The 15,144-nt window shown below is 34.5% G+C and overlaps 1 protein-coding gene across 3 annotated transcripts in view; it reads left to right on the top strand.

Moving 5' to 3' along the window:
- The window catches only part of gnal (guanine nucleotide binding protein (G protein), alpha activating activity polypeptide, olfactory type), a 194,932-nt gene extending 181,075 nt beyond the window's left edge, over nucleotides 1–13,857 (top strand). For 2 of the 3 annotated variants that reach the window (XM_026265285.1, XM_026265287.1), the window contains 2 exons: nucleotides 9,992–10,059; nucleotides 11,388–13,857. In XM_026265285.1, the coding sequence (XP_026121070.1) occupies nucleotides 9,992–10,059; nucleotides 11,388–11,534 (215 nt within the window). In that variant the 3' untranslated portion in view covers nucleotides 11,535–13,857. Of the gene's footprint in view, nucleotides 1–1,170; nucleotides 1,631–9,991; nucleotides 10,060–11,387 lie in introns of those variants that run through there. The other variant, XM_026265286.1, reaches the window with a different exon arrangement.
- Nucleotides 13,858–15,144: the final 1,287 nt, after the last annotated feature.

Raw genomic sequence — 15,144 nt, 5'->3', positions numbered from 1 at the left:
AGCTTTTGATAGGGAACAAAAGTTTTTATCTCTTTGGCAGACACTCTTTCGGCCAGTTGCTTTTGTCTCTCTCTCAGAGGCACCTCATGTCTCCTGAGATAAAAAACAAATCCATATTATATTGTATGTAACACTCTGTATGCTGTTGCAATAATTGCAAAAGCCAAACCAAAGAGGCATTTGTCCTAAAACAGACAATTTGCATAAACCTGCTCTGCAAGTTTAAAATGTTCACCATACAGTCTCCATATGAAAAAGCAAGAAATACACACCTTTATTTCAACCCCCACAAGCTATGAGAACTACACACAAACCCCAAATCCCTCCAGCTGGACTGAATTCAGTCACACTACTGGTTGCTTAGTGTAAAATGGACATGGTCTATCTAAAAGAAGAAAAAATGGTGTAAAATTAACCAGTGAACTGCAGAATACACACATCTGTATTTATCATTTTAGATATTATTTTATTATTAATATATACCAAATATACCAAACTTCCCTTTTCCATTGCCTTGTTTGCACATGCAAGACGGATATGCTCTTCATTCATCTTACTTCGTGTTTATATTAGTGTCATCAAGCAGATAATTCTTGTTTGTTTATTATAGTGTTCAAATACTGGTCTTATAGGCCTATAAGATCAGCATTTGAACACTATAATAAACACAATAATTATATATATATATATATATATATATATATATATATAGTCGTGGCCAAAAGTTTTGAGAATTACATAAATATTGGAAATTGGAAAAGTTGCTGCTTAAGTTTTTATAATAGCAATTTGCATATAATCCAGAATGTTATGAAGAGTGATCAGATGAATTGCATAGTCCTTCTTTGAAAATTAACTTAATCCCAAAAAAAGTTTTCCACTGCATTTCATTGCTGTCATTAAAGGACCTGCTGAGGTAATTTCAGTAATCATCTCAGGTGAAAATGTTGACGAGCACAAGGCTGGAGATCATTATGTCAGGCTGATTGGGTTAGAATGGCAGACTTGACATGTTAAAAGGAGGGTGATGCTTGAAATCATTGTTCTTCCATTGTTAACCATGGTGACCTGCAAAGAAACGCGTGCAGCCATCATTGCGTTGCATAAAAATGGCTTCACAGGCAAGGATATTGTGGGTACTAAGATTGCACCTAAATCAACAATTTATAGGTTCATCAAGAACTTCAAGGAAAGAGGTTCAATTCTTGTAAAGAAGGCTTCAGGGGGTCTAGGAAAGTCCATCAAGTGCCAGGATCATCTCTGAAAGAGGATTCAGCTGCGGGATCGGAGTGCCACCAGTGCAGAGCTTGCTCAGGAATGGCAGCAGGCAGGTGTGAGCGCATCTGCAAGCACAGTGAGGCGAAGACTTTTGGAAGATGGCCTGGTGTCAAGAAGGGCAGCAAAGAAGCCACTTCTCTCCAAAAAAAAAAACATCAGGGACAGATTGATCTTCTGCAGAAAGTATAGTGAATGGACTGCTGAGGACTAGGGTAAAGTCATATTCTCAGATGAAGCCCCTTTCCGATTGTTTGGGGCATCTGGAAAAAGGCTTGTCCGGAGAAGAAAAGGTGAGCGCTACCATCAGTCCTGTGTCATGCCAACAGTAAAGCATCCTGACACCATTCATGTGTGGGGTTGCTTCTCATCCAAGGGAGTGCGCTCACTCACAATTCTGCCCAAAAACACAGCCATGAATAAAGAATGGTACCAAAACACCCTCCAACAGCAACTTCTTCCAACAGTCCAACAACAGTTTGGTGAAGAACAATGCATTTTCCAGCACGATGGAGCACCGTGCCATAAGGCAAAAGTGATAACTAAGTTGCGCGGGGACCAGAATGTTTAAATTTTGGGTCCATGGCCTGGAAACTCTGAAAAAAAAAAGCATGGGTTGCTATCAGTCAGGATTTGGCCAGAAGTTGATTGAGAGCATGCCCAGTCAAATTGCAGAGGTCCTGAAAAAGAAGGGCCAACACTGCAAATATTGACTCTTTGCATAAATGTCATGGAATTGTCGATAAAATGTGTATATATATGAACTGAACTTTTGTTGCTGCTTTTGATGAAAAGCCTACAGCAGAACTGACTTATAGCACTGATGGTAATAGCACCATTTATTTTTCAACCTCACATAAAAAATATTAATGGAATTTTTTTTTTTTTTTTTTTTTTTGTTGCTGTAATAAATATTATTCATTAAAAATTAACCAAAGTGAGATAATTTTAATGTCTTACTGTCATTATTAGCTCTTCATGGATTCAGTCTTATGCGTATTATATGTAGCGTATTGTGAATATAAACCATCAGTTCCAGACACGGCAAAGTTAAACTGCACCTTCTTTTAGAGCTTTGCATTTCAGCCCATGCTCAACATAATCATGCAGATAGAGACAGCAGAAAATGCATCCGGTTTATTTTCTCTATTTTACAGAAGCACAACGTTTTACGTTGCCTACTTCAAGTTGTTTCCATTTTTATGAAGAACAGAATGAAGTGATTACACTGGCACCACCATGCATTAATAAGCACCACTCACATTCCACTCTCCACAAAAATACTTAGATATATGCATAAGAGTACACTTTAATATGTTTAAACTAACATTCTCATATTCTTTAAGTGATCTATATCTACAGATTTTATTTTAAGCATGATGATTTAAGAAGGTTTAATTTAATAAATGTGATCAACTCAGCTGTCTGCTTTAACAAAAGAAAGAAAATGTTCCAAACAGTTTTCTAAATTAATTAATAATGAAACAATAAGAAATATAAGTTTTCAATTAAAAACAAAACTGAATTATTTTAATGGAGAGAGAGAAAAAATACACTGGTTCCAGTCGGACTTGGGCCGAGGATACTGGTAAGGTGTCGGCCAAGGGCTGCTATACGGCTTAGGTTGAAGCCCGTGCAGGGCTCTACCTGATTTCTGTTTGGAAACGAATGTTGTGAATCAGGGGTTGTTTTCTAATTAAATGACAAAATTATATTGACTAATTTATTTATTTGTTTATTTTATGGATTCCCTCAATTTCCAATAGATTAATTATTATTTAAACATGTTTTAATTAATACAAAGAAACAATAAAAAGTGATAAATTTCTTAATTAATGGACAATCATTTTTGGCATGTCATGGGTTCTGTATTTTGAAATAAAATATGTATAAAAAAAGGTCAGATAAAAAATAAATGTGTGACCTGCTGAAATAAATGAGCAAATTATTCAATGTAAGTTTCAAGCCTTTCATATTTTGTGACATTAATGTAACTATAATGCCAAAATATGTGTTAGAACTAGGCCTAGCCTGTAACATGCAACAATAAGCCACCTTTTCAATCGTTTATTTTTTTATGGCATAATGCACACATCCTTAAGTGTAATCTAAACATTTCAAGTTAATATCCTTATTTTTGTACGATTTCTAGTTTTTCATGTATAATAAAAAATATAAAGTTTAATGAACTTGCAGCCTTTTACACATCGATATGTATGTTTGCATAGTGAACCTACAGCCAAGGTCAGGATTTTTCTTCAAAAATTTTAATTAGCCTGTAGATCAAAATGAAAGCCCCTTAATACAACATATTATAAAGTTTTATTTTTTTATTTTGTTATTTGATATCCGTTTACAAAACAAAATATAATTCCAGTCAGTTTGCAAACTGTCCTTTTGCACCACCTGGTGGTAGTCCCTTTCCAAAGGGACACCGATTGTCTTTCAACATAACATTGATGGTGACCAACAGGAAGGGTTACTGCACTCAGTTACTGTTGTAACCCTTGTTCTGATGGTAACACAACCTTGAACTACCTACTGAATGGCCAGGACACGCCACACCTTATATACCTCACTCCCACGGACATCTTAGGGCAAACCATTTATTTTTATTAAAACTTTATTACACTTTGTTAAAACTTTATACAAACTAAAACTAAAATTACTAAAACTAAAATAGAAAAAAAATATATAATAATAAATAGACTTTATTTGTAAAAGTTTTGAAAGAATACTTTGCTAAAGCTGATTCAGTTGAAAATCGAAAACCTTTCCATCCTTCAGGGAATGAGGATTACATACGAAACAGAGACATTGCCTGTCAGTCTGTTAGTTTCTACGTCACGTTGGTAACCGACAAACTGGGATCCCCTACCAAAGCACCATGGATGCTGTCCCTGTGTGAGTCACCTCTGCCCCCATTTTGCTGTAGGCCAGGGCTCACAACAAGAAGAACATTCACTGTTGTCATAGCACTACCCACTGCGATTGGATAACACTGGGAATACGCACCCGTTCCACTTGATCAGGGACATTGCGGAAGCCTCATCCTTCCTGAAGGAGGTTTGTCTGAGGTTATGTTGTGGACTTTACACATATGGTCTCAAATATGGAACCCAGCCTTCAACCGGTTCTCAGCGATTAATCGAGTGATTAATCGAACGTCCGACGCATCTGGCTGCCGAGGCAGGGAACTACACTAACTTTTTCCACTGGTGGCACGTGCGCTACTAACTTTTTCAGTGACTGGCAAAAAACATGATTTGGTCGCACAAATTATTTAAAGTAATTACTGGATAATAATGAACAATAATGAAACTGTATTGCATACAGATGTGCTTTTTATTTTACTTGCCATCTTTTAAACCACATGACTTGTTCTATTTCTTACAGTACACACAGTGCATTTCTCCGTCTGGTAGCTGGGGTTAGAGGGGCCCTGGTGCAGGTTGTACAGTGGGCCCTGTTTAAAATTGTTTAATATGTACTGTATGTTCATTCTATTTATTCATTTGTGCTATTTACATAATGTTTACATTTTTTTAAGTCTGTTTTTGTTAATTTAAAATAGCACTGCATAAATTGAGCTCTTTCGCTTTTCGCCCTTTTTTTTCTGTTTATTTAAACTGCGATTTGTATTTGTTCGTTCAGGTGCAGGATGACGAGAACGTCCTGAAGGAGAGGTCGGTTCAGTGTTGCTATTCGCGAGATGCGGCTCTCTCGTGCCCACCGAACACAGCGTGCGAGTAACCACATGCCCAGTTCAGCTTTCCCGCATCGTGGGGCTGAAGCCAACTTGATGTGTTGAATGCTCAGAGCACGTTATAAAACGTATTCTTAAAATACACATTTCTGTTTTAATAAATGCTCATATTAAATCATAGCATAACACATACAGTATTGTTCAAAATAATAGCAGTACAATGTGACTAACCAGAATAATCAAGGTTTTTCGTATATTTTTTTATTGCTACGTGGCAAACAAGTTACCAGTAGGTTCAGTAGATTCTCAGAAAACAAATGAGACCCAGCATTCATGATATGCACGCTCTTAAGGCTGTGCAATTGGGCAATTAGTTGAATTAGTTGAAAGGGGTGTGTTCAAAAAAATAGCAGTGTGGCATTCAATCACTGAGGTCATCAATTTTGTGAAGAAACAGGTGTGAATCAGGTGGCCCCTATTTAAGGATGAAGCCAACACTTGTTGAACATGCATTTGAAAGCTGAGGAAAATGGGTCGTTCAAGACATTGTTCAGAAGAACAGCGTACTTTGATTAAAAAGTTGATTAGAGAGGGGAAAACCTATAAAGAGGTGCAAAAAATGATAGGCTGTTCAGCTAAAATTATCTCCAATGCCTTAAAATGGAGAGCAAAACCAGAGAGACGTGGAAGAAAACGGAAGACAACCATCAAAATGGATAGAAGAATAACCAGAATGGCAAAGGCTCAGCCAATGATCACCTCCAGGATGATCAAAGACAGTCTGGAGTTACCTGTAAGTACTGTGACAGTTAGAAGACGTCTGCGTGAAGCTAATCTATTTTCAAGAATCCCCCGCAAAGTCCCTCTGTTAAAAAAAAGGCATGTGCAGAAGAGGTTACAATTTGCCAAAGAACACATCAACTGGCCTAAAGAGAAATGGAGGAACATTTTGTGGACTGATGAGAGTAAAAGTGTTCTTTTTGGGTCCAAGGGCCACAGGCAGTTTGTGAGACGACCCCCAAACTCTGAATTCAAGCCACAGTACACAGTGAAGACAGTGAAGCATGGAGGTGCAAGCATCATTATATGGGCATGTTTCTCCTACTATGGTGCTGGGCCTATTTATCGCATACCAGGGATCATGGATCAGTTTGCATATGTTAAAATACTTGAAGAGGTCATGTTGCCCTATGCTGAAGAGGACATGCCCTTGAAATGGTTGTTTCAACAAGACAATGACCCAAAACACACTAGTAAACGGGCAAAGTCTTGGTTCCAAACCAACAAAATTAATGTTATGGAGTGGCCAGCCCAATCTCCAGACCTTAATCCAATTGAGAACTTGTGGGGTGATATCAAAAATGCTGTTTCTGAAGCAAAACCAAGAAATGTGAATGAATTGTGGAATGTTGTTAAAGAATCATGGAGTGGAATAACAGCTGAGAGGTGCCACAAGTTGGTTGACTCCATGCCACACAGATGTCAAGCAGTTTTAAAAAACTGTGGTCATACAACTAAATATTAGTTTAGTGATTCACAGGATTGCTAAATCCCAGAAAAAAAAAATGTTTGTACAAAATAGTTTTGAGTTTGTACAGTCAAAGGTAGACACTGCTATTTTTTTTAACATACCCCTTTCAACTAATTGCCCAATTGCACAGCCTTAAGAGCGTGCATATCATGAATGCTGGGTCTTGTTTGTTTTCTGACAATCTACTGAACCTACTGGTAACTTGTTTGCCACGTAGCAATAAAAAATATACTAAAAACCTTGATTATTCTGGTTAGTCACATTGTACTGCTATTATTTTGAACAATACTGTATGTAGGTACAAAAATAATCAGTGATACATTTGCGACCCCATACAAATTTGGGTCGCAATGGCATTTCAAAAGGTCACATATGCGACCATTTTGGTCGTAGTGTAGTTCCCTGCGAGGGAATGGCGGAGCTTGTCAGTGACTACATTGCGGACACTCTGGAGCAGTTATATCAAGCCGACACTAACCGGTGTTTTTTTTATTTTTATTTTTATATATATATATATATATATATATATATATATATATATATATATATATATATATATATATATATATATATATATATATATATTAAAAAAGTTCCAAACATTCTCTGAGACTCCAAAAGAAAATACGATGCAGTGAGACATGGGGTGAAAACTTTTGAACAGGATTTTCTTATTTTGTAAAAATATATGTTTTCCATATACTGCCCTTCGGAAAGCAACAGAAGATACTTGCATGTTTCCCGTAAAAAAAAAAAAAAAATTAATTACAATTTACTTTGATCTTCAAAATCATTGTTTTATCCCCTGAATCTTAATGCATCATGTTTCCTTCTGGAGCATCAGTGAAACTTTTCAAATAGTTGTGTCTGAGTCCCTCAAGTGTACTCTGTGTGTAAAGATGGATCTCAAAATCATACAGACACTGCTGGAAATGGTTCAAATATGAAAATAATGCAGGAAAACTAAAGATTCCGCATGAAATGGAGGATACACACAGTATTAAGAATAATTTCACCTATTTACTCCCATTTTCACAGATTCTGAAAGGAGTTCACAAATTTTCAATTGGCACTATTATATATATATATATATATATATATATATATATATGCATTTAAGAGACGCTTTACAGTGCATTCAGTCTATCTATTTGTACCTATCATGTGTTCCCAGGAAATCAAACCCCCAACCTTGCGCGGAACACTATATGACAAATTGCTACTGTGTACTATATATGCAGTCAGTGAAGGTTGTTGTTTTAGTTGTCTTTTGGTTGTTGTTTTTTGGCATCTTCATGTGGTCTTATTCAGTATTAAAACTTGTCTGAAATATATATATATATATATATATATATATATATATATATATATATATATATATATAAAAGCTTTTTGCTTTTGTACTGTTCACATACACTGTGATTTTTTTTCGTCACTTGTTTTTTTTATTTTGGAAAGACACTTAAAATTATCTTGAAAAAAAGCTTCCATAAAATACAGTTTTTGGAGAATCAGCCTTCAATCTAATAGTTTTGCAAACAAATGATGAAAATAAATGTTTAAAGATTAAAGATATAAACCTAATTCAATAAGTGTGTTTTCCACAAAAAGGGTGTAAAAAATGAAGTAAAGAATTTAGGGCTGAAACGATTCCTCGAGTAACTCGATTACAAAAATGATCGAGGCAAATTCCTCTGCCTCGAAGCCTCTTTTAATATATTTTAAATCTCATGTCAGGTTCTTTCGCAATTATTTTTTTAAATGTGACACAACGTGTTTACGTCACCCACAAAGCGGAAGGAGACACAAGTGCTGCATCTGAAATCGCATACTGCAAGGAACTGTTTTGATTTGAGGGTGCGGGCAAACATAAAGAGAACGTCGTGGTGTGTGTCCATTGCAAGATAGAGCTGGCATACCACAACTAGGGCCCTATGATTTTCGCGATGCAGAAAATGCAGAGCGAATCGCGGAAACCAGTAATAAAAACTGAATTTACAGTTTAAAGCGACATGGCACGGAATTTGCCAAATTTTGAAAGAATTTATCAAAAATTTTCATTGCACTTACATCAAATCATGATATGGACTAATATCTGTAAATATTAAGCCAGAACAGTCTATTTAAATATGAATCCTGCATGTTCTGCATGTCTGTTAATGAATGGCACAGAAGGGCTCCTTCGTTTAAACACACACTGAAGCGCGCATAACACTAGCAGTGATTTCAGCATCTGTCCTGTCACTAAATAAGTACATGAACAACATCTCCAGAACTTCTCTGACAGTCACTTTAGGAGCATTTGACCATTTGATTTGAGTAAAACTAGCATCACATCACATACACAGAACTGTAAAGGTACGTCAACCTGTCAAAATAAAAATCCGGTTTAGTTTAAAGACAAGTATTTGCCAGATATGTATTACAATTGTTCAGCAGAATGTACATAGCCTACTACAAAAAAAATAAAATAAAATCAAACATTATTATTTATTTTTTTAAGGTTTAATCACACAACATTTTTTCCATGTTTTATTTTTTTTATTATAAATCCCCTTTGTATACCACAAAGTTAAGTTTGCTTAATTTTCAATAATTAAAAAATAAATTAAATTAATGTTTTATGTGTTTAATATTTAATGTGAATCTCAGAAAATGTTTTATTTAAAACCCCAACTGAATGGCACTTAAATGCACTTAATTCATCTGTCAACTTTATTGTCATTGTTCACAGTACAAGTAGCCTACAGACAGAGAAAGAATGGGTAATAATTAAATGTTTATTTTTGATGTATGCATTGCATTCTATGCATTTAAAAAATTAGACAAATATTTTTTCTAAAAAAAGAAACTTCGTTGTTCATTTTAAGAGACCCAGGAGTCTTATTTTCTCTTGCATAATTAATATTGCACTTTAATTAAGCAAAAACACATTTTGTCTGATTACTCGATTAATCGATGGAATTTTTGGTATAATACTCGATTACGAAAATATTTGATAGCTACAGCCCTAAAATAATTAATACCTTTGAAAAAGTTAAAATATTTAAGTGACAGTAATTTCTTAATTTGTGTAAAACAATTGCACAATTAAAAAGTCTGTATTATGGAATGAGCCTGCACCCATTGAGGAAACAAACAAACAAATGTTTTACTATTAATTGTCTCTTAGGGCTTTTAGTCTAAAATTGTGCTCCAAAACCTTGAAACGCATCTTGAAAATGGTAGAAAGTGCTTTAAATTTATGTGTAATATATATATATATATATATATATATATATATATATATATATATATATATATATATATATATATATATATATATATATATATATATATATATATATATATATTTTTTTTTTTTTTTTTTCATTTAATTCAAAACTTGCCAAACTCAACCATTCTTTAATATTCCCACTTTCATTTTTAAAATTTATTATATGGCATAATGTCTATGTAATCTGTTTTTATATGCACAGCGACTCCTGATCCCGGAGAAGACCCAAAAGTGTCCAGGGCAAAGTTTTTTATCCGAGATGAATTCTTGGTATAAATACTTTTTTAATACTCTCTTTATTTTCTTTATTTCATCTATAATATTAAATGTATAGTTCATCCAGAAAGAAATGTACTTTTAGTTTACTCACCCTCAGGCCATCCAAGATTTAGGTGATTTTTTTTCTTCTGCAGAACAGTTTTTAAAAAATTCAGGGAATACAGGCAAAGGAACACAAAATTAATACCTGTGGCTCTTGACGAATATGTTGAGGTATTGTGAAACAAAATAATCTGTCTGTGCAAGAAACTGAACATTATTACATGTAATCCATAGCCTCAGGCAAACTGGAGTGATTTCCAGTTCAATTTCCAGGATTAATAATTATTTTGAACCTGTTATTTTTAGTGAAGGCAAATGTAATCAGTATGATGCAATATTTTTGCTAACTAATTCAGTTGGCGGAAAATAATCAGACTTTATTGTTTAAGGCTATGCATTACAATGAATGTTTATTGACATGCTTTTTTCCCATTACTAAATTAGGAAGATGACAATATGACAATAATGTCAATAAATGATAACTGTAATTATATCAACATGTAATATCGTTGACCATCGACTAACTTTAATTCTGTATACGATTTAATTTCGAACTGAAAGCATAAACCTAGGCTATGTGCTTCTGGTTTCAGAGCAAAATGCAAAAATGACATTTCATTCATGGACGTGCTTCACTTGACAGCGCTTATACTTTCCGGTGTTGTGCTAAATTCTGAATCCCTGCCAGATTATTACCCCCCTAAAAGTTTTCATTGACTAAAACTAGTCCAAAATGCTCAGACATTTAGTCAACTAAAACTTGACTAAACAAAAACAGGATCAGGTTGACAAAGTATAATAACTAAAAAAAAAAGTAGTTTGACATGGGACTAAAACTTATTTAAAAGACTAAGATTAAAATTAAAAATGGCTGACAAAATAAATACTGCATTAATGGTATAAATAGTGCTCAGTTTCTTGCACAGACCAATTGTTTGACTTTGTAAGGCTTTTTTTTGTATATCGTCAGGAGCCTTGAGTATTACTTGTGTGCATTTTTGCAATTGTGTACTTGGCTCTGAAAGTGACGATAGCCATTTACTTGCATTTTATGAATCAACAAGGACCATGGTTTCAGGTAAACATATCATTTTATGTTTTACTGAAGAAAAAAAGTCACCTACATCTTGGGACCTCTAACTAGTGACCATTTCTGTAAAGTTTTTCACTATTTTTAATCACCGTTTTGCACTATAAATTCAGCTATAAATGCTTTATTGTTGTTGTTGGTATAATACTGTAACTGCTTGGAATGTGTGTGTTTGATGAACCCACAGAAAATCAGCACAGCAAGCGGCACAGACAAACACTACTGCTATCCCCATTTCACCTGTGCTGTGGACACAGAAAACATCCGTCGTGTATTCAATGACTGTCGTGACATTATTCAGAGGATGCACCTCCGCCAATATGAACTCTTGTGATTGGCTGTCTGGATCGGTCGCTTTTCCAATCAACAATTATCCAGTACCTCATCACATGGGTGTGGTCTTTAAGAACTACTGAAGAGTGACAATGTTTTTTTTTCTGCTTTTCACTTGTTTGCTTTCCTTTTTAATTTATTTATAGTCGTATATGAATTATATGAATGTGTGTATAAGGTGAAATTATTTCTATTTTATGTTTTATACTACTCGGTCACTAGGTCATTTCTTTCTTTATATATTTTGTTGTTGTTGTTGTTGTTGTGTTTCAGCATTGACTGGCTTTAGATGAAGTTAGATTAGAAGATTAGATGTGGTTTGACCAGCGGACATAATGGAAACCTGTGGTAACCTGTGACCTGTGTCAGGATGGTCTGGCCTTTGACCTTTCCCCTGTATCTAATGAAGGGGACATTGGAATACTTGACATAGGAGAAATTGGGTACATAAATGGTTTAATGAAGCACTTTGCATCAGTTGTTTCCTAGCCAGGATGCAAAATTCACAATGTAGCACCTATGTATTTTTCTTTCTTTTTTTTCAATGTTTTAGTTTAGTTTATATTACCTTTTTGCTTTTTTTTCTGCAAAGCATGCAGAAAGGACTTCAGGGCTAGATAGGAGTTTGTAACCAACTACAGAGCACAGAGTAGAAGGTGGGGCTTGTGGGATTTGTCATACACCAGGGGCAATCCATCCTGTGAGAACCGTCACCACCAACCAATGCCTCCTTTAGTATGGGCAGCCCTTATTTGGGAGGTAGTTCTTAATATTGATACAAAGAAGAACACAATATATTTTTAAGGGTTTTGTTTTGTTATTCTAAAAAAATTGCAAGGTTGCTTGATCTTGTACAGCACTGCAAAATGTTATTTTATATAACTTCTACAAGACAAAACTTTGACTTGTAGAAGCTCTTTGTGCCTTTGAATATGGCTGTACCTCTAAATGAAGATAAATTATGTGTGATTGGAAAGCGGTGTACAGCTTGATGTCAAATCTTACATCCAGCACAGCTGACGAAAAATCGCTCTGTAGACTAATTTTTTTTTTCTGTACTATAAAGCTATTTTAAATGTCTTTTATTATAAAATGAAAAAAAAATCTTGGTATACAATATGCAAAATTAACCACTTTGTTTAGAAACTGCAAATACAGTATGTCTTACAGTTCTTTGAATTTCTGTTTTTGTCGGATGGACTCACCTTGAAAACTTTGGAAATATATCCAAAATGTTGACCTTTTGTTGTTTCAGGTAGGATGCATTTTTAGAAGTGGCATATATGCAGACTGTATGCGGGGTCGTGTCGGTGAAAGTGTGTACATATGTGTGATTGTTGTGTGTGTGCATACATTTGCAGATATGCCACGTCGTACTGTACATGTGCATTCTATGTGTACATATATATTTATAGAATATGTATATTCATGTTTTTATAAATGTATATGTACAATTATTCATAATAATATGTGTGCCTAAATGTATACATATGTATGAATGTTTATTTAGGTTGTATGCATAGCTATGCATATACAAATGCATAATATTTAAGGAATGAGGAAGTAAGATTAGTGAGATAAATCACTAGTCTGGCCATCCTGAGCTTGTACTGACTGCACTGGCATTGTGAATGTGAGCGCACATAGTGTAAGTCTCACAGCTCAAGTGTGTCCATATGTCTCTCTCACTCACCATTGGGGCAGTTATCATAAGTCAAAGGAATAGTGCAATGCAATTTTTATTTATTTATTTTTTTTAATTTTTTTTTTAAGTGTTTGTACAGAACTGTACAGAAATGACTTCATGAAAAATCATTTGTGTGTTCAAAAAATCAACCGCATGCAGATTCTAACAACATTTTTTGAAAGATTTTTCAGGAGAAGTAATCCTTTAATACATGAGTTGCTGACTTAAATTTGATACATGCACATGCACAATGCCACATAAACTTATGATTTGAATCCCTGACTCTACTCTACTTCTCAACTGGTGAAGTGCAGGGACAGTGTGTGATGTGACTTAGGCTGTGAGTGGCTGTAACTGGTAGATAGGCTTTATTCTCCTTACTATCCTCTGCAGCTTTTACATGGTCAATCTTACTTCAGAAACTAAAAATACAAGTGACAATGACGAAAAATTATATATATATATATATATATACACACACACACACACACACACACACACACACCTGTATAAAATCTTCTTGTTTCTTTTAATTTTGTAACGTTTATTTTAATAATGAGGCACATTAGAAGACCTTGGTCTATGTTTAGAATGGCATTGTGGAAGGTAATTTTGCAAATAAAATAAAGAAATGTGAGCCTTTTAATAGAGTTATGTTTTATAATTACAAGTCATGAAAAGTGGGTTGCTGCTAAAATTTCTTATTTCCTAATTCCTAAGAATACTCTTCTTCAAGTCTGCAATACCAACATAAATCTTGACCAAACAGTTAATCTGGAAAATGGAAGCTGCATCCTACGAAGGCTGCATATCTCTGCTGTCACTTTATCAAACGGAAGGATCCTTGCAAGGCAGCCTTCTTTCGCGTCATTCATTCAGCTGAATTTGAAGGATGCATGGGATGTACAATCTGCGACCTTCAATCACCCCTAATCCTTTGTACACATTCCATTTCATGAAAATAAACTGATGAGAAAAAGTCTTGTCTGAATGTGTTATGCAATGTAAGACAAAAATAATGTTTTCAGGCATGAAAATATAAATGTTATCTTTTGGTTTGGTGTAAATTACTTACTAAACACTAAACTGCCAATAATTTCAGCCATGGGTAATCTAGACAACTGCAATTCATTGTATTGCATTAACAGAAAAGAAAACACATTTCCACAAAACAAAACAAATTGTCGCAAAACAGTTTTAACCTTTTATACTTGGATTTAGATTATGTCAATGAATTTTATGCAGTATCATCCCCTAAACCTAACATCACAGTAAATTTTCTACATTTTTTATATTTTCAGTTACAACATTTAGTATCGTTTATCATTTAAAAAGCTGTTATTCTCTTGTCATAAAATTTTTGCACAGGTCAATCATTTAAACTACATTAAACATCTGGTTTGTGGGACACTCCATAGACGTAATTATTTTCTACTGTACAAACTAAATACCCATCAAACAAATATTTTTGCATAAGCACCCATTTTTGATTAAATATGTTTGTAAGCAATCTTAATTATGAGGAATCAAGAAATTTCATTACAAACCACATTTGCATTCAACATTTATGTTTACTGAACTTTATGAAACACATTTAAAAATATATATACATTTTTCACTTACCACGCATAAACATTACTTTCTCAAAAACCCAAACATGTACATTCATGCTTATAACATATTTTTGCTGAATACAGTATAATGAGACTTTTATTATTAATTTGTTTTATTATCACCCAAGCCGGTTCCGGTCAAGTCAAGTCACCTTTAGCGCTTTAAACGCTGTAATTGAAGTGAACCCAAATAAAAAAGTCAGATGTGACAGCGGCAAGGAACCAAAACTCCATCAGTGACAGAATGGAGAAAAAAAACTTGGGAGAAACCAGGCTCAGTTCGGGGACCAGTTCTCCTCTGACCAGACGAA

Source organism: Carassius auratus, unplaced genomic scaffold (assembly GCF_003368295.1).
Source record: "Carassius auratus strain Wakin unplaced genomic scaffold, ASM336829v1 scaf_tig00217328, whole genome shotgun sequence".
Lineage (NCBI taxonomy): Eukaryota > Metazoa > Chordata > Actinopteri > Cypriniformes > Cyprinidae > Carassius > Carassius auratus.
This window is presented reverse-complemented; position numbering and strand designations above follow the sequence as displayed.